Source organism: Scyliorhinus torazame, chromosome 8, assembly GCF_047496885.1.
Source record: "Scyliorhinus torazame isolate Kashiwa2021f chromosome 8, sScyTor2.1, whole genome shotgun sequence".
In the NCBI taxonomy this organism is placed as follows: Eukaryota; Metazoa; Chordata; class Chondrichthyes; order Carcharhiniformes; family Scyliorhinidae; genus Scyliorhinus; species Scyliorhinus torazame.
This window is the reverse complement of record NC_092714.1, coordinates 264,017,604-264,041,958: the sequence shown is the minus strand read 5'-3', so window position 1 is coordinate 264,041,958 and position 24,355 is coordinate 264,017,604. Positions and strand designations below refer to the sequence as shown.

At 43.2% G+C, this 24,355-nt stretch overlaps 1 protein-coding gene and 1 pseudogene across 4 annotated transcripts in view; both read right to left on the bottom strand.

Moving 5' to 3' along the window:
• Positions 1-3,495: 3,495 nt before the first annotated feature.
• Positions 3,496-24,355, bottom strand: part of LOC140428598 (uncharacterized protein C20orf96-like) — a 41,295-nt gene continuing 20,435 nt past the window's right edge. For 2 of the 4 annotated variants that reach the window (XM_072515245.1, XM_072515247.1), the window contains exons 7-11: positions 23,096-23,253; positions 22,725-22,826; positions 12,533-12,619; positions 10,767-10,885; positions 3,496-3,727 (exon numbers count right to left, since the gene is read on the bottom strand). In XM_072515245.1, the coding sequence (XP_072371346.1) occupies positions 3,667-3,727; positions 10,767-10,885; positions 12,533-12,619; positions 22,725-22,826; positions 23,096-23,253 (527 nt within the window). In that variant the 3' untranslated portion in view covers positions 3,496-3,666. Of the gene's footprint in view, positions 3,728-10,766; positions 10,886-12,532; positions 12,620-16,644; positions 17,896-22,724; positions 22,827-23,095; positions 23,254-24,355 lie in introns of those variants that run through there. The other 2 variants (XM_072515249.1, XM_072515248.1) reach the window with 2 other exon arrangements.
• LOC140428599 (tubulin-folding cofactor B pseudogene) lies at positions 18,237-22,654 on the bottom strand (annotated as a pseudogene).

Here is a 24,355-nt window from a genome sequence, read left to right as displayed (position 1 = left end):
TTTTCAGTTCAGCCCGGAAAGCGTTCTCGCTCCAAGGACTCTGCACCACCATAAGCAAGTAAAACCTGGTTGTTAACTTTATACGCAAGTGGCATTTGAAATATATGGGTTTGCTTAATTGGAATGCGGAGGCAGGTTTCAGGAAGCAAGTTAAGATGTTGTAACTGTTAACTGTAAAGCTGTTTCTTTGTGGCTAATGTGCTTAATTCGGTGTTCAAATTAAAGTTTGTTATTGACATAAAAACTGTCTGCTGGTCAGTGTTATCATTCCTGTGGTGCAGCAACATTCCCTCACAGTTTTCCATAAGAACATAAGAACTCGGAGCAGGAGTAGGCCATCTGGCGCCTCGTGCCTACTCCTCCATTCCAATAAGATCGTGGCTGATCATATTGTGGACTCAGTTCCTTAATTCCCTTAATTCCTTTCTTGTTCAAAAAATATATCTATCTTGGCCTTTAAAACATTCAACGAGGTAGCCTCAACTGGGCAGAGAATTTCACAGGTTCACAACCCTTTCGTTTTTACTAAATGAAAATAGTTGGGTTTCAATTTGAGATCTCAACCATAATTGTGGTTCTGATCCAGACCTATAACAATTTATACAACGCATAAGGAGGCTATTTGGCCCATCATGTTTGTGCTGGCGCTCTGATAGTTATCCAATTAGTTCCATTCCGCTACTCTTTCCCTTTAGCTCTGCATTTCTTTTAAAAGTTTTAAATACACATCCAAGTCCCTTTAGAAAGTCACTATTGAAGCTATTTCCACTGTCCTTGCTAACAGTGGCTTCCAGATCATTACAAACGCACTGTGTAAAAACAATTCGGTCTGTGTGGAGTTTGCACGTTCTCCCCATGTCTGCGTGGGTTTCCTCCGGGTGCTCCGGTTTCCTCCCACAAGTCCCGAAAGTTGTGTTGTTAGGTGGATTGACCATGCTAAATTGCCCCTCAGTGTCCAAAACATTAGGTGGGGTTACTGGGTTATGGGGATAGGGAGGAGACGTGGGCGTTCTTTCCAAGGGCCGGTGCAGACTCGATGGGCCCGTTCTAAACAATAGGGGTTCTATGATTCTATGTTATGAACACAACTCCCTTGGCCATCGAGAGTTGCAGTGAGACTTGAAACCAGAGCTTCTGGCTCAGTCAGGGAGCTATCCACTGCACTACAACACTCCCATTTACTTATAATTAAACACTACAAATGTTCAGATTTACAAGTGTGACTTTTCATTGATAGGTAGAGGAGTGTTTCAGAAATATATGGAAAATATTGATTTTTTAAAAAAGTTCATTCATGAGATATGGTATCTCTGGTTAGGCCAGCATTTATTGCCCATCCCTAATTGTCCTTGAGAAGGTGGTGATGAGCTGCCTTCTTGAACCGCTGCAGTCCACGTGGTGTAGGTACACCCACAGTGCTGTTAGGGAGGAAATTCCAGGACTGCGTCCCAGCGACAGGGAAAGAATGGCGATATATTTCCCAGTCAGGTGGCGAGTGACTTGGAGGAGAACTTGCAGGTGGTGGGTTTCCCACCACGACAGCACAGTGGTTAGCACAGTTGCTCCACAGCTCCAGAGACCCAAGCTTGGGTCACCGTCTTGTGCGGAGTCTGCACGTTCTCTCCGTGGGTTTCCTCCGGGTGCTCCGGTTTCCTCCCACAGACCAAAGATGTATAGGTTAGGTGGACTGGCCATGCTAAAAAGCGTCCAAAAGGTTGGGTGGGGTTACTGGGTTATGGGGGTAGGGTGCTCGTCCAAGGGTTGGTGCAGACTCAATGGGCCGAATGGCCTCCTCCTGCACTGTAGATGCTATGAACTCTATGCATCTGCTGTGCAGTTGTGAACCTGTGAAATTCTCTGTCCAGTGAAGTGGTAGTGATTGTGGGTTTGGAAGGTTTGGTGGAAGGAACCTTGCTGTGTTCCTGTAGTGCATCTTGTAGAATGTTTGTGGATGGGGTGCCAATGAAGTGAGTTGCTTTGACCTGGGTGGCGTTGAGCTTCTTGCGTTTTGTTGGAGTTGCACTCATTGACACAAGTGCAGAGTATTCCACTATACTCCAGACTTCTGCCATGTGGGTGTGGACAGGCTTTGGGGAGTCAGGAGGTGAGTTACCTGGTGCAGGTTTCCAAGCCACTGACCTGCTATTATTATTTTTTCTTCTAAATTTAGAGTACCCAATTCATTTTTTCCAATTAAGGGGCAATTTAGCGTGTTCAATCCACCTGCCTTGCACATCTTTTTGGGTTGTGGGGGTGAAACTCACGCAAACACGGGGAGAATGTGCAAACTCCACACAGACAGTGACCCAGGGCCGGGATCGAACCTGGGACCTCAGCACCATGAGACTGCAGTGCTACCACTGCGCCACCGTGCTGCCCCTGACCTGCTCTTATAACCACAGTATTTATATTGATTGATTGATATTTATTGTCACATGTACTGAAGTACAGTGAAAAGTATTTTTCTGCAGCCAAGGGAATGTACAGTACGCACATAGTAGACAAAAGAATAATAATCATCGACAGAGTACATTGACAATGGTACATCAACAAATAGTGATTGATTACAGTGCGAAACAAGGGCCAAACAAGAGCAGCATAGGGCGTCGTGAATGGTGTTCTTACAGGGAACAGATCAGTCCGAGTGAGAGTCATTGAGGAGTCTAGTAACTGTGGCGAAGAAACTGTTCCTATGTCTGGATGTGCGTGTCTTCAGACTTCCGTATCTTCTGCCTGATGGATGGGTCTGGAAGGGGGCAAAGCCTGGGTGTGAGGGGTCTCTGACAATGCTGTCTGCCTTTCTGAGGCAGCGGGAGTTTTTACGGCTATATATATAATAAGTTTATTGTCACAAGTAGGTTTCAATGAAGTTACTGTGAAAAGCCCCTAGTCGCCCCATTCCGGCACCTGTTCGGGGAGGCAGGTACGGGAATTGAACCTGTGCTGCTGGCCTTGTTCTGCATTAAAAGCCAGCTGTTTAGTCCACTGTGCTAAACCAGCCCCTATGGCTAGTCCAGTTCAGTATCTGGTCAATGGTAACCCCGAGAATGTTGATAGTGGGGGATTCTATTGAATGTCAAGGGACGATGGCTGTGATTCTCTCTTGTTGGAGACTAGCAGAGTTTGCTCCTGAACCTCATTGACTTCAGGTTTGCTGGGGCTCCTTGATGTCATATTCGATCAATTGTGGCCTCACTCACACCTCAGCTCAGTCTGTGTTTGAACCAATGCTGTAAATGCGGTCAGGAGCGGAGTGACTCTGGCAGGACCCAAACTGAGCGTCAGCGAGCAGGTTATTGCTAAACAAGTGCTGCTTGATAGCACTGTTGATGACTCCTTCCATCACTTTACTGATGATTGAGAGTAGACTGCTGTGGTTGTAATTGGCCAGAGTGACTGGGTCGGCGCGATGGAGAGGAAAATTAGCAAATAATATTGGGATTTTTATGTTGCAGGAGGGGTGGGTAACTTTAAGAAAAATAACTGCAACACAGGTTACGGTTTGGAAAAAGTTTTATTGCTGCACGATTGTTATTCAGTCTTTCTCGGTATCTTCTGTACACTTAGTAATTCTAGCTAAGGCCACTCAGCAGAGACACACATATCAAGGATGTGTTGTTATAAAGACCAGCAGGTCAGTGTTCGAAAAAGGACAAGGGCCAGAAGTTAAATGGGAAGGCAATCTTCTCTCCGGATGTTCAACACAACGTCCATGTCTGGTGTGCATCTGTAGGGACAAGGAAAAGGGGAATTACTACTGTGAGTAAATCAGAGAATCTGCATCAATGTCTCGCTCAATGACTGCAGTTAACCAAAGTCAATACTTGCATCCAGTACTTTAAAATGCACCAAAGGAAACCCCTTGAAAGATTAAATAAATGCAAATAGGACTGGTGAAAAATGAAAAAGTTGCCACAGTCCCAGAGGACCACAGGCTGCTCGCCCCTTTTGAGAGCTGACTGGTAGTGATTTAATCTGCGGGGGTACCACACCTCAGGCAAAGGGCAAGATTGAGAAGCCGGGGCCTTCCTGAATAACCTCAGCTAATATGGGAATTGAATCCAGATTGTTGGTGCTGTTCTGCATCGCGAACCAACCGTCCAGCCAACTGAGCTATGGTATTGTTTACTTTGAGAGTTGGGGAGGCTCTTGATCGCTCAGCCATTTCCTTAATACATCAACACGGTCTCATTTTTGGGGAGAGTCCACTACTCTACAATTACTGTAACTATGTTGATAAACGGGTTAAATCTGGACAGAAGCTGGATGTGGGGAATCCTGATCTATTAGCATTTCTTCTTTTCTGAGGTCTGTTATTTATTTCCCTCTTTCTACCCTGAAAGCACCCTTGGCAACAGAACTTTGTACGAGTAGGATATTTTCCCATGGGAAAGTTGAACAGATAAATATATATTGAAAAAAAATCAGGAGAATCTGGCTTAGTTTTCCTCTGTGCTGTTCAACATGAAGCTAATATCATGCATTTGCACTGCGGTGAGGTGTAGACGACTGCACCTGGAACGCTTGATAAACTGGACTAGAAATGCATCTGCTGCTCACCAAAAGATGCAAACAGCGTTACTTGATCGGCTTATCCTTCAAACACTGTTCCTTCGCAAACATCAAGATGTACCTGAACAACAATTAACGTTTATGTGACGTGTGAAGGAAGGGAAACATCCCGAGGCACTTCAGAGGAATGTTATCAATTATAATTTAACAATGAGCCACATAGAGGTTTGAGGGTCAATGCAAATTTCACACGTGAGATTTACCCACTTGAACAATGATTTGTTTGAAGCGGTAGGTTTAAAGGAGCGTCTCATTCACAGTGCCAAGGTCCCAGGTTCGATTCCCGCTTGGGTCCCTGTCTGCGTGGGTTTCCTCCGGGCGCTCCGGTTTCCTGCCACAAGTCCCGAAAGACGTGCTATTAGGTGAATTGGACATTCTGAATTCTCCCTCAGTGAACCCGAACAGACGCCGGAATGTGGCGACCAGGGGCTTTTCACAGTAACTTCATTGCAGTGTTAATGTAAGCCTACTTGTGATAATAACAATTATTATTATTAAAAGACTGAAGACTGTACCTTGGTCAAGAATGCTGATAAGCAACACACCTAATCTCTCAGCCAGAATTCCTAAGCCACGTTTCCCGGTATGTTCTGCTTCTTTGCCTCTTTATTGCTTTCAGCATTGGCGGCTGTGCCTTCAGCTGCTTAGGCCTCCAGCTCTGCAATTCCCCACCTTAACCTCTCCACCTTTCTCGGCTTCATCAAGAAGCTCCTTAAAACCTGCCCTCTTTGACCAAACTTTTGGTTATTGCCTCAATATCTCCTATGTGGCTGGACTTCAAATAATGCTCCTGTGAACTGTCTGGGGACATCAAAGGCACTACATATCATAGACTTTACAGTGCAGAAGGAGTCCATTCGGCCCATCGAGTCTGCACCGGCCCATGGAAAGAGCACCCCACTCAAGCACACACCTCCTCCACCCCAACCCCTGAACCCAGTAACCCCAATTAACCTTTTTGGACACTAAGAGCAATTTAACATAGTCAATCGACCTAACCCGCACATCTGTGGACTGTGGGGGGAAACCAGAGCACCCGGAGGAAACCCATGTACACACGGGGAGAACGTGTAGACTCCACACAGTGACCCAAGCCAGGAATCGAACCTGGGACCCTGGAGTGTGAAGCAACTGTGCTAACCACTGTGCTACCGTGCTGAGAAAAGCAGGTGAGTTCTCCCTGGCGTCTTGGTCAACATCAATCCAGATAATCTGGTCATTTGTTGAATTGGGATTGCGGGATTTTGCGGTGCCTCAATTCCTTACATTACATCATTGACCACACTAAGCACTTTTTATAATGAAGTGCTTTGAAACATCTGAGGCCAGCAAAGGTGTAAACCAAGTCTGTTTTTTTTAGTCAAAAAGCAACGAATGAAATAAAATCAGTTTCTTTAAATGATGCACATTTTTTTAATGTATATAATTTGTACAATTCTTACAAGAGATTGACAGCTAAGGGAAAGTAGCAGGAGACTGTGCTGTGTTGGGTGACAGCTGCCATCTGCTTGCTATGTTTAGGCGAACTACTAAAATTAGCAGAAAATGCAAGTACCAACAATTTTCTTTTAACAGAGAGGTTACTTTATATGGTGAGCTCGTCGGTGAAGAAGCCATAATGAACGTGCACTCTATCGGTTGTAGACCTTTCAGCAAGCAGCGTGCAGTGGAGGATATTTTATTCATTTCTTATTAGAGAGGCACACATGAATAATGTAAAGCGATTTAGTGCTGATTGGAATAAATGAGGCCAATTCATGTTGTAGCATCAGCTAGCTCATTTAATGTTGGGTGCAGGAAGAACAGGAATCCAGTTATATTCAACATTAATTCCACACCAGGAGTTAAACACTCCTCAATCGTACATAAGCAGCATTGTTGAGTTTTCATTGCGTTCACAATTTAGCTTTTCACCCAAGTAATGCAAATCTTTACAAATGGATTTACAATATCGCAATTGGAGGTCGTAGAGGGATTATTAATGAACTGAGGGAAGCACTCTGAAGAATGACTATTACAAGTGTGCATTCCACTCAATTTTAAGGGATCACGCTGCTTTGAACATGGGAAAAAGTGAAGATCATTCAGCCCCTTCAGCCAGTTCCTCTAATCAATGGCATCAGGGGTGATCAACACATTAGCACGATAGACTCTCCTTGGTTCCTTAATCCTTATCCCCACGGCCCGACAATTAATTTAATCGCCCTGATATGACTCTGCCTTCAGCTGGATAGGAGTCAGATTTTCACAGTAGCTCCTCGAGGACAATGCACTGCCCCCACTGCAAGTCATCATCCTCCTGCAATGAAACCTCTCCGCCCCCTTATCAGTGAGGGTGTGCGCTCCAGCAGTCAGACAAGAGAGCAGTGCTAATGGAAGGGACTTCAGGATGATGGGGCATTATCATTGGCCCTGATCACCACCATCCATCAGTCGGTGTTTACGAGCACATCCCAAGCTCTTTTGCCCCTTTTTGCCAACACCACTGCCCCAAGGCGGGCCTCCTCGCCCTCTAGCACTTCCTCTTCCTTGTCCTCCTAGATGTTCTCTTCATCATAGATAACGTGTTGCTTCTCCATCTCCTCCTCAGGCAGCTACTCACCCCATTGAAGCACCAGGTTGTGAAGAACACAACAGTCGACAACGATTGGCTCCACCCCAATGGTCCAGGCAGTGAAACCACCATTTTCAACATCCCTGTGATCTGCTCCACCATACTGCGAGTAGTAACTTGAGCTTCATGGTATCTGGTCACAGCTGCACTCTATGGCGTCTGCCACTTCCTCAGGGGGAATCCCTTGTCTCCAAGGAGCCAACCCTCCAGCTACTGTGGTCCATCACCTCCTTGATGCATTTATGAGCAGAAGCTTACAGGATGTTGCAAGGTTACCTGTGGAGCCCTGGAAGGAGCGAGCCTTAAAGGTTGAGGGAGGCTTTCAATGCCACAGGCAGTGGATGCCCTCTGGGACCTTGCGGCGTTAACCCCTGCAGAAAGTTGCACAAGTGAGCCACCTTGTCCCTCGACAGGGAAAGGCTTCGCTGACACTGGTTGTCTCTCATCTGTAGGAAGGTCAGCTGCTCTCTGTAGAATTTGGGCTGTGGTAGGCATCTCTGAGCAGCTGCTCTCTGGGGTCCCCTCTGTGGCAGTGGAGTAGGCCACTGGTAATCAGGTAAACTGATTGGTTGGTGAGTAACTTGTGTCTAGAAACATAGAAAATAGGAGCAGGAGGAGGCCATTCGGCCCTTCGAGCCTCCTCCGCTATGCATTATGATCATGGCTGATCATCCAACTCAATAGCTTAATCCCGCTTTCCCACATATCCTTCGATCCCCTTCGCCCAAGTGCTATATCTAACTGCTTCTTGAAAATACACGTTTTGGCCTCAAATACTTTCTGTAGTAAATAGCTGAAGCTACAAAACATATTACTTGCAGATTTGTTCTACTCTAAGGTGTAAACTTTACATTTATATCAGGTGAGGACAGCCGAGTTGAATGTGTGGCCTGACACACGTGGGGCGTCTTGGACCCGACCAGTGTCTTAGGCATGTATGGGAAGTGCTCTCCCACCTGCAAAACTGGAGCTCAGGGTCTCCAGCTTGAGCAGCGGCTGGAGACACTACACTGTGGCCCATCTGCAAGGCTGAGTGTTATGTGGCTAGCCTGTTTAGTGAGGTGGTCACACCATAGCTCAAGGATCAAGAGGAAAAAAAGGAAATGGGTGACCACCAGGCTGCCTAGGAAGAACAGGCAGGCAGTGCAGGAGTCCCCTGGAGTCCTATTCGCAAATTGGTATCCATTTTGGAAGCTGATGAGGGCGCTGGAAGCTCAGAGGTGAGCAGTCGAGCCAAGCTTCTTAACTGTACAGGGCGGGGAGGAAGAAGAAAGGAAGAGCAATAGTAATAGGGGATTCATTATTCAGGAGAGAAGATAGGCGTTTCCGTGGCAAAGACCTGACTCCAGGATGGTGTGTTGTCTCCCTGCTGCCAGGGTCAGGGATGACACTGAATGGCTGCAGGGCATCCTAAAAGGAGGGTGAAAAGTCAGAGGTCGTGGTTCATGTTTGTAGCACCGATATAGGTAAAATGCAGAATGAGATCTTGCCTCAAGAATTCAAGGAGCTAGGCAGTAGATTAAAAAGCAGGATCTCTAAAATTGTAATCTCTTAATTACTCCTGGTGTCACGTGCTAGCGAGTACCGAAATAGGAAAATAGGGCAGATGAATGCGTGGTTCAAGAGTTGGTGCGGGAGGGAGCGCTTTAGATTCTTGGATTATTGGGCCCATTACTGGGGAAGGTGGGACATGTACAAGAGGGACAGTCTGCACCTAAACCACATTGGGACCAACATCCCTGCAAGTAGGTTTGTCAGCGCTGTTGGGAGGAGATTAAACTAGATTGACAGGGGGTGGACACAGAGTATTGGCATGCTAGTAAAGGGAACAGGTCAGAGTGAGTTCAGCTATGTCGAATGTGAAGAGAGTAAGACAAAGCTGGATGGTCTTTACTTCAATGCTAAGAGTGTAATAGATAAGACTGATGAAAGAGAAGGTTACGAGGTGGCCTCATAGAGGTTCTAGCTGATTTCATAGAGTAGATAAAGAAAAAATCAATTCCCCTGGAAAGTGACCAGTGGTAAAAGATTTCAAATCATTGGCAACCGATCTAATGGGGTGTGTGGAGAATTTTTTCACTGAGATGTCAGGATCTGGAACATTCTGCTTGAAATGGTGGTGGAAATTGATTCAACAAATAATTTTCAAAGGGAGTTGAAGATGTATGAGGATAAGGAATTTACAGGATCACTGACAGGGGTGTGGACTAAACTGGACAGTTCTTTAAAAGGGTCAGTACAGGCCAGATGGGCCAAATGGCCTTCTCCTGTGCTGCTGAATGACTTCTTTTGGCATTTTCCTTCCACACATCAATACTTGGAATTACACTGCAATATTAAGAAAGCTTATTCTGTAAAAGCCACATATCAGACACATTCCCACTGCCTATTGAGCTAAACAGAACAAATTCTTCAGTGAATAGCACAACTTTTACTTACTTTGCATCATGCACACAGACCAAAGTAAAACAACAACTAACTTGTCAATGCCTTGTTAGTTCAACGTAAGTGACCACTGCAACTGTCTTAACGGGGTTCTGTCCATCATCAGTAAGCACGAGTTGCAATCAAATGCAATGCACAAAGGTTTTAACACATGAACATCTGTTCAGAAGGAGCAACATTTTCTTACCACCTTCTTCGGTTTTCCAAGTTAATCTTAAAACATGCACTTTGAATAAAACGGAGGAGTAAGGTTCAATGGTTACCGGAAGGGTTAGTCATGAGTCCATTCAAGATTCCACATTATGTGCCCACTTTATTTTTGTTGAACAAACAAGAACACATTCTTTTTGATACAGAGGTTTGTCAGAATGTGGAATGCCAGAAAAAGAAACAGCAGAGGAAACAAAATCCCTTTCCTTCAGTTAAAAGTGCAGTTAATTTTGGATAAAAGAAAGATTTCAGGTGTTATAAGGCAAGGACAAGGAGATGTGAGTTCTTTCAGAGAGCCAGCACAAGGGGAATGGACCAAATAGCTTCCTGTAAAACTTGGTTACTATAGATCTTCACAGGGACACTGCAGCTGTCTTATTGTTACTTAAAAAAAAAGATATTTTATTCCAAACGTAAACAATAACAACATCCCAACAAAGCAAAGTTAACAGTTTGTACATTTTTTTCTGAGAGATGGCAATTTATTCTCGTATTCACCTCATTTTGGTGGCCCCGGCAACACTAAAACCTCTATCTTGCAAAGAACTGAGATGCAAATTCCACATCGCGTGCTCTCCTGATACCCAAAGTCTCAGCAAAATCTCACCGTCCAATGGATGGAACAGAAATCCTGGGTGATATTTTCCTCCCCTATCAAAGCCAAAAGCACAGGCCGGCTGTGGCCATCCTCCCCTCAACCTGCTGAGTTCAGCTGACCCAGCACAGACTCGGACCTCAATGTTCTGTGAGATTGAGTACCTTGCTGGATAAACTAAAGGAAGCATCAGTGAAGCTTCACAGCCTATTCCTTGTTCTACAATTGCCGGTTTCATGCCATTGGCAAGCATTCAACTCACTTGTACTTTAATAAAACCCCACAACCGTTTCAGTCGTCCAACTGTTTGTGACCAGTGAAGGTACATACTTTGGTTGCTTTCTAAGAATATCTGCGAAGATCTCCTCTCTAGAGTCTCTCTTGGCTTTCAGTAGTTGTAACAGATTCTGCTGTAACAGCAAGTTATTTCTTTCCATATTTTTGTTCAGCTGCACATTAAGAAAAAATTAATAAAGTTAGTGAAGCAAATTTTCTACCTAGCACCTATCCAGAAATCGGAAAACAGACAGTGACATCTGATTGCTTCTCAAATGATTTAAGTTTTTTTTAACTCCACTATACTATCTTGAAGCTTATTAAGCGCTGAAGCAGTTCAGAGCAGGTTCGCGAGGCTGATTCCTGGGAAGAGGGGCTTTGTCTTATGAGGAAAGGTTGAGCACTTTGGGTCAATACTCATTGGAATTTGGAAGAATTAAGGCATAAGAGTCTGAGGAGGCGTGACAGGGCGGATACTTCCCCGAGAGAGGGAATCTAGAACTAGGAGGGCAGAGTTTCAAAATGAGGAGTCTCCCATTTAAGATGGAAATGGGGAGGAATTTCCTCTCTCAGAGGGTCAATAGATTTAGAATTCTCTTCCCCAACAAGTAGTGGAGGCTGGGTCATTGAATATTTTCAGTGCTGAGTTAAGACAGATATTTGATTGATGAGGGAGTCAAGGGTTATGAGGGTCAGGCAAGAAAGTGGAGTTAAGGCTACAATCAGATCTACCATGGTCTTATTGAATGGCTTGAGGGGCCAAGTGGCCTACAGCTGCTCCTATTTCTAATGTTCCTATTGATCACACTTGAATAGCAAACAGTTCCATGGTAAATGTACTGGAAGGACCCTTCTCTAGTTTGAACCCAAGCACCCTGGTTTTGTTTCGACAGTTTAATTTAAAGTAAACGCTGTACAAAGAATATGAGGCTGGGGTGGGGTGAGAGAGGATGTAGTGAAATGCTGGATTCGCACCCCAGACAATATCGCTATTCAGTGGCTTCAATAGACTGGAAAACTGGGTGCGGTGTAAAACCGTGCTGCGTCCTCTCTCACCAGTTCCAGGAGAATCAGGAAGCAGCTGAAAACTGACTCCCTGGTCTCCGCAAACACCTACGGTTAGATTGGAAAACCAACTTGGCAACACAGACATTTTCGATGGGCACAGCTGATGGTGCCACAACCACAACCTTTTACAGGAACAGGGACATTTCAATTAAAGGTCAGAGGCATCTGCTGAATTACTCCCATTGCCGCTGCGCCAGCCCCTCTCAGGACATCATTCGCTGTGGAACTTGAATTATGGTGCAAAGGCAGTTCTCAGTTGAACTGTAATTCTTTAAAAATTCATTTACGGGATGTGGGTGCGGCTGGCTAGTTGTCCTTGAGAAGGTGGTGGTGAGCTGCCTTCTTGAACCACTGCAGTCCGAGGTAAAGGTGGTGTACCCACAGTTCTGTTAGGGGCGGAGCTCCAGGGTGTGCCCCAGCGACAGTGAAGGAACAGCCGATATATTTCCAAGTCAGGATGGTAAGTAATTTAGGAGGGGAACTTCCAGGTGGTGGGGTTCCCAGGTATCTGCCGCCCTTTTCATTCTAGATAGTTGTGGCCTTGGATTTGGAAGGCACTCACTGCCTTAAGCACTGAGTCCTCAGCCCAATGGAGACTCAACTGTAGCCCCAGTATTGAATTAGCAACCACAAGTGGCACCACTCTGTTCAAACCAGAGTCTAGGGATATAGCCACACAATGCATCAAAACCAGGATCAATGACACGCATTGCACTTAGACAGGTCAAGTCATCGCAATTCTCAGGACTAACCTCTCTGTGAACTTCTATTTCCTTCTTCATCATCATATTGTGAAACATTAGCTCTTGTAATCCTGGAGGAATGAAACGGAATTGCTCCTGCCAGCAAAAAATAATAACAATTTAAAAACAAAATCACTGCTCAACAGTGCCGTAAACCTGCACCACAGCTGAAGTTGGGAGAGTATGGTAGTAACATGGTTATGTTACTGGAGGGACATTGACCAATAACCAAAAAGATGGAAGTTTAAATCCATCCATGGCAGTTTGAGAATTAAAATTATTTGTTAACAAGGAAATCTGGAAACATAAAGCTGGTGCCAAGAGAAAATGACGGCAAAGCCAAGGGATAATTCGAAAAATCCAACTACTCACTACCATCCATTAGTGATGAAAACCTATTGTCCTTACCACTGATCTGCCCAAAACGTGTCTCCAGTCCCCCATCAATATGTTTTATTCTTAACTGCCCTCTGTAGTTCAGTAAGCCACTCAGTTGTATGCGGCTCCGTGTCCATTTTTGTTTGCTAATGCTCCTGTGAAGCCCCTTCGAGTGCTTTACTATGTTTAAGATATTATATAAACTCAGGTTATCAGCAAAACTACAAAACATTTTCAGGGCACCTAGAGATGGGCAATAAATGCAAACTTTAGTAACTGCACCTGCACCCTAATATTGAATAATAAAAATGCATTTGGAGTGTTGTACTACAACGATCATTTTGCTTCAGAATTCTGATTATGCTCCAATTGCATGCAATCATGATTGAAGAGGTCTTGCCAAATCTCGCGCAATTATTTCCCGCTCTTTATAATGATTAAATGTGTGACGAGTCCCAGTGGAAAGGTTCTACAAGCAACAGTCCTTCACACAGATTACTTTTCTAAAGATGGGTTTTTACATTTGGCATCAGTGTTACGTCAAGAATTTTGAAACCGGGAATCCTTTCATATTTAAGTTTCAAAGAACCATCAGAAAATAACATTTTGAGATGCAGTATGTATCTTAAGACATGGTGTGGCGAGTGTAGCATGCTTGGAAAGAACCGGAAAGAACAGGTTTGCCAGGGCTGGTTTAGCACAGGCCTAAATCGCTGGCTTTGAAAGCAGACCAAGGCAGGCCAGCAGCACGGTTCAATTCCCATACCAGCCTCCCCGAACAGGCGCCGGAATGTGGCGACTCGGGGCTTTTCACAGTAACTTCATTTGAAGCCTACTTGTGACAATAAGCGATTTTCATTTCATTTCATTCACCTATGGTTTGCAAAGTTCTCCACCACTGAGGGATTGCTCCACCTTATTCCTGGTTCTGTTTATACATTAACCGATAGAGTCTCACTGCTACGATTAACCAACAATTCCATTGTTGTTCCAAGGGCAAAAGGCAAAACAGATGGACATTGGTCTTTCTTTCCAGCAAGGCCCACATTTCTAAGTTTACCAAACACAAGACCTTTCCACCTGCTGGGGTAATTTCTTGTCTTCACCAGCAGAGCAGTAAACCATAGGAGTAGATTGCCTGTCCATTACAGACCCCATTGAATTAAAATCGGGCAGATTTCACCAAGGACAAGTTCTACTTTGTTCCAGTAGTAAAGGCAAAGATCATTGTCGAGATCCTAAAGCTTTGCAACAGCTGTGGATAACTAATCTCACTGCCCCGCGGTCTCCTTGACTATCACACATCTTCCTCTGTTTCAAATATTATCCAAATATCAAGACCTCAACAGTGGAAATTAAGAAATTAAAAATGAAGAAAATCAGCCTCCTCAGCAAATTTGGTGATACAGTATTTATGAAGTGTTGGTGACATCTGGTGGTAGATAATCAATACTGGACCCTTTCAAGATAAATCTACCAACAGAAGGTTGCGCAATTGGAGCACCATTACTCTTTTCTGCAACTGTTGAAAATACAGTAAAGGGAGGCCATTTGGCGCAAAGTTCCCCTGGCAGCTCTTAGTGATGTCCAATTAATCCCATTCCCCTGCTTTCTCCATAACAACATTTATGTTATTTGTCAAATTCCCCTTAAAAATTACAACTGAATTTGGTTCTCTTCCCTCCTTCACCTACATGTTTCCCCCCTACCCCTACATTCCAAATCAAACTTGCTGCATAAAGTAAATCTCACCTCCTGTACGGTCTATGCCAGTTAACCCAACTCTACAAGAATGTAGCTCTCCCACATTCTTTATAACTGCCCTGGTATTCACCAATTGTCTGTCCGGTAAGGACCAAAATCTTTTTAAAAAATTTAATTTTTAGTTTTTTAAATTTAGAGTACCCAATTATATATTTTTTCCCCAATTAAGGGGTAATTTAGCGTGGCCAATCGACCTATCCTGGGGGTGAGACCCACGCAGACACAGGGAAGAATGCAAACTCCACACGGACAGTGACCCGAGGCCAGGATCGAACCCCGGTCCTCAGCGCCGTGAGGCAGCAGTGCTAACCACTGCACCACTGTGCCGCCCTAAACCCAAATCTTCAACAACAGCCACTTGCATTTACATAGTGCACTTAACATAGAACAATGGCCAATGATGCTTAACAAGAGCAATATGAATAAAAGCACAAAATGCTGAACAGGAGTCAGAGTGAACACGAAACGTTAACTCTGTTTCTCTCTCCACAGATCAGCTGAGTTTTCCCAGCACTTTTTGTCTTTATTTTAGAATTCCTACATCTACAGTATTTTGCTTTTATACAAACACGTCTGACGTTTTTTTGACATCGAGCCGCTGAAGGAAAAATCAAGAAAGATGACAAAAAAGATTGGTCAAAATGTTAGGTTTCTAGGAGCATCTTAAAGGAGGAGAGGTAGAGGTACAAAGGAAGGTTTAGGGAGAGAATTCCAGAGCTGAGGAACACGGGGACGGGGGTGAAAGCATGGCCACCCACGGTGCAGCAGATGCACAAGGCCAGATTTGGAGGAACCAAAAGATCGCAAAGGCTTGTAGGGCTGGAGTCTCCTACAAATGTTGGGAATAGTCTCCCTATTCATTCAGTGATCTATTATTTTGCTACATTCCCTTTTATGCTCACTACATTAAATTTGACTTGCATTCTTTTCTTCCCCCTTCTGCGTGTCCAGGTCGTCTACTTGCCAAATTTTCAGTGTTTAATCAAGGGAAGGTCCATTGTTAACATTTGTTTTTTTAATTTTACTAGTTAAATACTATTAGTTAAATACTACTTCCTACCTGTTTCCAATGCCAAGAGTGACCTGATTAGTGGCATCTAAACATCAATACCTTACATTTTACTGCAGCACATTTAACACGGTAAAACATCCCAAAACATTTGACAGAAGCATTATTAAACAAAACTTGATACTGAGCAACTTTAGAAGATATTAGGTCAGATGGTCAAAACGATGGGGTATAAGGTCTTAAAGGAGGAAATGTAATTAAAGAGGCAGAGAGTTCAAGGAGGAAGTTGCAGAGATTCAGAACTTCAGCAGCTGAAGGCATAGCCACCAACTGCAAAGCGTTCAAAATTGGGGAATGCTCAAGAGGCCAGAAATGGGGGAGCAGAGATCTGAGGTTTGTAGGGCTGGAGGAGGTTACAAAAATTTTTTTAAATTTTTTTTAGAATCCCTCCTAGCCCAAACACATGATAGGGTCCGAATCCCACGCACACAAAATGCCAGCTTGGCAGCGCCCCTGCCAGCTGGTAGTGTCACCTGGGCACCTTGGCAGTGCCAGGCTGGCAACCAGGTGGCACTGCCAGGGTGACATGCTAGTAGTGCCAGGGTGCCAGGCTAGCACTGCCAGGGTACCCAATGGTACCAGCAGTGCCAGGGCACCACCCTTCCCAAAGGGCATGCAGCAGAGGGCCTCCAATCCCCTGGGAGACCCCCATGAGTTCCGTTCCATCTGATCCCTGTTTATGGGACCAGTACCAAATGGCACTCGCCCGAGGACCCCGAGGCCGAGGTTACAAAAATAGGGAGGGTAAAACAAGAATTAAAAAAAACTAAAGACATTGTTTAATCCAGAGTCAATGTAGGCCAGCGAGCTAATACAATTTCAGACCAAACCCCAACAGTGGTTAGACCGAACCCCAAATATTTTAGTTTATTTTCTTCACTTCAGGAGTAATTGCACAAATAAATAGGGATTTGGTGCCTTAAAACAAAACTTTATTATTAACACAACATTAAAATCTTTAACACCACACCCGGAAATAGCTTACAATTATCCCTTAAATCTACTCAATCAGTAAATACAATATCCTTAATTATTATATCTATTCCTAATTAAACAACAAGAAAGAAAATAAAACCATGCAGCTCTCAATCCATCCTACATCCCAATGGCACAGATTAATACTTGCTTTCCAGAACAGATTTGGCCCCTGTTAGAACTCCTGCAGATTCTGGATGGATGTCTTCAAAAAGCTGTTTCAACTGGTTTGTTTCAGCTTCCTCTTGTCCTCAGGCAAGTCTGCACTGCTTTAAATACTCTTAATCTTTTTCCTAACTATCCTGTGAGAGAAAACTGCCTGATAGTATGGACTCAGTGTGAGCTAGATCAGAATGCCCACAAAAAGCTGTCTCAAAATGTCTGAATGCCTTAGCTCCACCCAACAAGGACATTATCGCTCCAAGCAGAAAACAAATTAACTCCCCAGGCTGAAAACACATCAACTCCCAAGTGACTCCCCCCCTAGTCAGAAAACAGGTTTTAAGATGGTAAATTTCACCTCTGGCTCCTAAAAGCTTTATGGTCTTGCAAAATAAGTCTCTTTCAAAAACATGACTACTGCAGTCAAACACACTCCATCCCCAGGCTTTTAACCGTTACATTGTCAAATATTTATAATCCAATGTATCTAAAATCCTGCTTTTGTCACAGCTCCCAATGAACCAGCAATATAAACAGATAGCTTAGTTTTTCCATTTTAACTCTTAAATATTTCTTATGATTAAACACAACTTATACTCTATAAGATATATATCATTTTACATTTTAAACATGAAAACGTAAACATGAGTACAATCCATTTCAGTCTTTCCTTTCCATCGTCAAATGTTTCAGTCTTCTCACACTTCACAGTTGTGATTAAAGCATCGGCAATCACACTTACTCTTCCTGCCACATGTAGAATTTTTTATTTCAACGGTTGAAACAATAAACTCCATCTGAACCGTCTTGCATGTTGATTTTAAACTTGTCCAAAAACCTTATTGGATTATGGTCTGTACATACAATTGTCTCCGATGAATTGTTACCAACATAAATGTCAAGATGTTGTAACGCCAAAACCAAACTCAATGTCTTCTTCTCGATGGTCGAATTTTTCTTTTGGATAAATATTTAGTTTCGGACAAAAATAACCGATGGGTCTTTCGATTCTTTCGCCGTCTTCCTGCATCAGTACAGCATCAACGCCCACATCACTTGCATCAATTGCAATCTTAAATGACTTGGCACAATTAGGTGCCATCAACATTGGTATGCTAATTAACACAGTGCCTCCTGACATTCTTTTTTTTTTGAAGTAAGAATGCTTTATTTCTTCACTATCTTTTACATATCATCAAATTAAAACATATTGGTGTACATCTGCCTAAACCTTGCAGCAGGGACAATCTTAGTAGTGCAGTCAATTGTCAAACACATCTAGTTGATAAAGTTACTGATTTGGAACAGATTTATTTTCCTTTTAAAACATTTGCGGCAGAAAATAAACGTGGAGAGAGACAAGTGAATGGTGCTGTATTTTAATTGTTAAATTCCTCACTACACTTAAGTGACCATCAGTGAGAAACAGTAGATGTTAAGGCAGGAACAACTATGTCCTAAATATGTCCTTGTTCGTTCAACACAAAAATGTTATGTGCACACCCTGGTAATAAAGCAACATTTCAGTGACACAGGAGTAAATCACTGCCCCCTCTTTCTCAAATAGATGAAGGTGGGTGTTTGGCAAGATAATGCAAACTTTAAATCTCAATTAAGTGTTATAAACTCACAAGTAAATAATTTTTTAAAATATGAGTAAAAAGTAGACATGTTTACCATCCAACCTTTTACACAGCTGATGTGACATTGTCCTCTGCATGAATAATGCAGCACAGAATCAAAGCAGGACTGATGCACTGGGGCTGGTTTAGGACAGGGATAAATAAATAGCTGGCTTTAAAAGCAGACCAAGGCAGGCCAGCAGTGCGGGTTCAATTCCCGTTCAGTCTCCCCGAACAGGCGCCGGAATGTGGTGACTAGGGGCTTTTCACAGTAACTTCATTTGAAGCCTACTTGTGACAAGAAGCGATTTTCCTTTCCTTTCCAAGTTTTAAGCTTTTTGTTTACAGAGGTTGCACCCACAGGTGTCACAGTATAATTTAAAAGAATTCAACAACAAGCGTGGCTGTGACCTGCTATCCCAGGAAACAAGTTAAAATGGTAATCATCAAGGTAGCTGATATTATTTGAAAGTTCTTGTGGCAATCAGCAGCTGCTCGATTTCTGCAGCCAAATGCTCAGACCCCTGCCCGAGTGAGCAAAATACATAAGTATAAAACACAAGGTTCAGAAGGGACGAACACTGTTCTTTCACAAATGCATATAAAATGGGTAGTGACGGACATTGTTGAGCCATGGCTGTGGTCTGATGCAATGTAATATCAATTTTCATGGCTTACATTATGTGTAGCAACTTTTCACTCAAGTGTTTTACATTGAAATCCCAACAGTGACTCAGGTAGTGATTAGTTGTCGAAACCACTGTACTTTGCAAATTCTGTGCCGGTTTGCAAGTAACTAGTGTCAGCTAGTAATTTAGGGATATTGCTCTTGCAAATATCACAGGCCAAACTCTTATCTGTAGAGCATGTAAAACAAATAAACAGCAAAGTCCTGACGTTTTCAGGAACTCCAAGCAATGTGGCTGCAAGGAGGAATCATTGTATTCACGATCATCAGGACACAAGTCCACAAATAGTGTGGCAACACCTCCAAGATGTGGACAATTAGCATTCACATTTCATCATTTAGACCGTAGTCCTCCTCCGGATAATCTCCCACTGTTACGGACTGTGGCTTCACAAATGCACCATACTTGTACTGACACTGAAAATACCTCTACCGTTCACACTGCCATCATATTTCCCTAAAGGTTCAGCATATTTCAGTCCAATCCAGTATCCTGGTTTAAAATCCGTTTGACCCACATACATTACTGTGCCGCGTTTAGTTGGCTGGCCCGAGATTAGAACCTCACATCTTGCACCAACTAAAGCTAAAGCCTTTTCTTCTTGTACCCTCTGCTCAAGTTCGATCTCGTTCTTTGCTTTCTGTTCCTCATTATACACAGTTTACTGCATTTCAGGAACAAACGCATCAAATCTGTTCTCTTATCATAGGCTTCATTGGACATTTCATATTTTATAACTAGGCACATCCTCAAACTCTCCAATCTTCACTCCACTTTGGTCTATCACATGTATTCGGCAGCGGTCATCAATCGGAAAGGAACCCAGCAATGCATCACCTTGGTTCAGCAAGCCAATGAATTTGTCATATGGACTAAAGAGTTGCAGCTCCATGCAGGAGGCTGGAGAGCCCACAATCAGCTCCAATTTGCATTTCAACTCGGACACGGTGACGCCATGGTTGAATCTTTTCTCCGACCCAAAGGACGACAGCGAGCTGCTGATTCGCACCTCGACCGCCGGCGCCGACACCACCCCTCCTCCATCCTGGCCACAGGGCCCGGCCGCGCTCCCGCCTCCGAAAAGCGGCTGGTGACTCCTCAGCCCCGGGGCCGCTGGTTTGAATCTCGGGGCTGTCGCCTCCTGGCACCCACTGAAATTTCTTGTGTTTTTTCAGTTCAGTCAGTGGAGTAACGACACTGTTGGAATTTGGCACCAATTTCCGGTAGAAGCCACTCATGCTCAGAAATCTCAGAATTTCTTTCCTCGTTGATGGTATTGGAAACTCTCCAATAGCTTCTGTTTTCACATTCCGTGGGGCCACATCACCATGTCCAAATATATGGCCTAAGAATGGGACTTGAGCTTTCGCCAATTCATTTTTAGCCAAATTTACCACCAATCCAGCTTTATGTAGTCGATCGAATAATTCTCTTAAATGTTCCAAATGCTCCTTCCACGTTTGACGGAACATCACGAAACCGTTAAAGGGCACTGCATAATTGTTTAGTCCAGAAATGACCATGATGGTTAATCTTTGCAATGTTGCTGGCGCATTCATCATTCCAAATGGCATGCCTTTAAACTGATACAGGCCATTTGGTGTCACAAAAGCCGAAACATCCTTACCCTGTCCGATAAAGATACTTGCCAATATCATTTAAGTAAGTCCAGTTTGATAATAACATTTTCTTGTCCCACCTTTTCAACACTATCTTCCAAATAAGGAATAGGATCCTAATCTGACTTTATAACTGCTTTGACTTTTCTATAGTCCACACACAATCGTTGTGTTCCATCCGGCTTTGGTACCATGACAATCGGTGAGTTCCCATCACTGCAACTCACTTAGATGATATCATCCTGAAGCATGCTGTCAATCTCCTTTAGTACCTGTGCTAACTTTAGTGGATTGAGCCTGTCTGGATGTTGTTTAATGAGAATAGCATTTCCTACATCTACATCATGCATAATTACTTTCGTACTTCCCAATTTATTCCCAAACATGTGACTGTAATAACTCTTTTTGGTCATTTAATTTTCCTCTGGAAGGTAACTCAATAATTTAACCTAATTTTTTAACACTTCCTTATTATCCAATTTAATTTGAGGAATATCAAATTTGTGATCATCTGGATTTATCTCGTCACCCTGAGCTACAACGGCTAACACGTCCTTCTTCTTTCCTTCTCTATCAAAATACTGTTTTAGCATTTTAAATGACGCACTCTTGAGTTTTCCTTCTGTCTGGTGTTCTTATCAAATAATTTATCCCAATCCATTTCCTTTCAATTTGACAAGGCCCACTAAATCTTGCTTTTAATGGTTCGCCTACCATTGGTAACAATACTAGCACTTTCTCCCCACTAACAAAACTATGATTTTTTGATTTCTTATCCGCCTTTTTTATCACATGTTGAGACAAGTTTAAACATTTCCTCGCCAACTCACCAGCCCCAGTTAATCTCTCCCTAAAGTTTGACACATAGTCCAACAAAGTAGTCTCCGAACAATGACACACCAAACTTCTCTTTGATCAATTTAAGTGGTCCTCTCACCTCATGACCAAAAATTAATTCAAATGGACTGAATTTAGTTGATTCATTTGGTGCATCCCGAATTGCAAATAGTACAAATGTAATTCCTTTATCCCAATCCTCTGGGTAATCCTGACTTTAGGCCCTCAACATGGTCGAATTTGATGCCATCTTTCAAATATCCCTTGTGATTCGGGATGGTGGGCCGTTGAGTTAAATTGCTTTATTCCTAAGCTATCCATAACTTCCTTGAATAACTTCAACATAAAATTAGATCCCTGATCTGATTGAATTTCTTTGGTAGTCAATATCTAGTAAAAGATTTGATTAACTCCTCTACAACCCTCTTAAATGTAACGTTTCTTAATAGAATTGCCTCTGGAAAGCTCCAAAGATGTGCAGGATAGTGGATTGGCCACGCTAAATTGCCCCTTAATTGGAAAAAATGAATTGGGTACTCTAAATTTATTTTAAAAAACACAATTCTTTTGGTAAATTATTTTGGTAAAGTGCAAGTTATACTTCACCTGTGGTAACAAGGAAGAATGAATTCTTCAAATAGGAGGACAAGGCTATCCAGCCCCTCGAGCCCGTGTCTAATCTCAATTAGATCATGGCACTTTTATTTCCTGCTTGTAATAGTAATAATAATAATAATAATTGCTTATTGTCACAAGAAGGCTTCAATGAAGTTACTGTGAAAAGTCCCTAGTCGCCCCATTCCGGCACCTGTTCGGGGAGGCCGGTATGGGAATTGAACCCCTGCTGCTGGCCTTGTTCTGCATTACACGCCAGCTGTTTAGCCCACTGTGCTTGTGTTCTGTGACCCGTAAATACCCTTACCCAACAGAAACCTTCCAGTCTCAGTTTTGACAGCGTCAATTGAACCCCCCCCCACCATCTCACCTAAACATCTTTTTTGGAGGATGGGGGGAGAAAAAGGTTCAATTTTTTCAACAATCTTTACGACCGTATACAGTTATCTACTATCTTGCTCAGTTACTAACCTCTGCGATCTTCTGTAATATTTCTTGTTCTTTCTCCTTCAATGCACTTTCTAATTTCTTCCTTTCTGAAAGTGCAATCTGCTCTACGTCATCCAGCTCAGCCTGTTTGATGTCAAAGAAAGGTTAAGTTATAACAACTACCTGTGATTTGTAGCTGCATTGCTTCTGGAACTTTTCATCCAAAGCCATGCTTAGCCAACACCAAACTTCTTGAGGACAGCAAGCGTAGAATTGAATGCTGAACCTCTCCTCATCTTGCATTACAGCCACGCTCTGAAGCTTGGGCTACCACGGGCTATAGCTAAAATGTAGCAGGCGTCTGAATCGTTTCGTGACAGATGCTTGGCAGGGACATGAATAGCTCCTCCTACCTGGTGCTCTTCCGGGAGTTTCCCAATTTCTCTCTGCAGCTCCGCAATTCTCAAAGAGTATAAGGGAAAGTCTTTGTCTCTGAAGTCCTTCAGCATGTCAAGTTCTGCCTGCGCATTTTGAATGCTGGTGTTAACTTCTTCCAGTTGACGATGCAACTCTTGGAAAGTAAAAATAGTTACAACAGACTTGTTCGGTACTCCATTTTGTTAAAATAAAAACAAATTACAGCAAAAATAAAAATAGAAAGTTCTGGAAACACTCAGCAGGACTGAAAGCATCTGCGCAGAGAGAAACGGGTTAACTTTTCAAATCTAATATGATTCTTCAGAGCCCTGAAGAATCATAATTGACGTGAAATTTCACAGGATCGTTACAGAGCAGGAGGCCACCATTTGGCCCATCAAGTCTGCACCAGCTCTCCGAATGAGCAATTTACTTCATGCCACTCTCTGCCCTTTCTCCCATAGCGTTGCCCATTGTTCCATTTAAAGTAACAGTCTAACCACCCAATTCTCTTCCCAAAGCCTCAATTGAGCCTGCCTCCACCACACAATCATCAGTACATTCCAAATCTTGCGTGAAAAAGGTTTTTTCTCATATCACTTTTGCTTCTTTTACAAATTAATTTATTTCTGTGCCCCCTCATTCTCGATCCTTTCACGATGGGAACAATTTCTCCCCGTTGTCCAGCCTCTCGACTTTTTTCTCTCTGTCAAATCCTTTTTGAGCTTTCTTTTCTCCAAGGAAAACAGTCACAACTTCTCCAATCTATCTTTCATCACTGAAGATAGCCTTCCCACTGGCTGGAGGGAAAGCAAGGCTTCTCCTTGCTGATTATTCCAGACTCAAACTTTATCATTCCCCCCCCCCACTGCACAATCATAGAGTGAAGTAGTAAAGGCTTAACTTTTGCCCTGCCTCACTTACTCCTTACCGCAGACTAATTCAGTTAGCTGCCAATAGAAACTAGTCGCCCTCTTATTGGTGTAGCTATGATAGCTACATTGCCAACTTTTCTGGGACTCTTGCTGCACTCAAATGAGTGGAAGCTACTTTAACATTACAGGTGTGTTTCCTGGAGGTAACCATTGTTGCCCCTTAAAACAAACTAAGCGGGTTTGCAAGGAATACAATTCTGTAAGTGACCTTAATAACGACCTTATCGGACTCCCCAGTTAGTGACCTCAACCCACACCCTGAATCCCTTGGGTATTCTTGTGATTCAACCCCTTAGTGGTTGAATTTAATTTCATTACAAC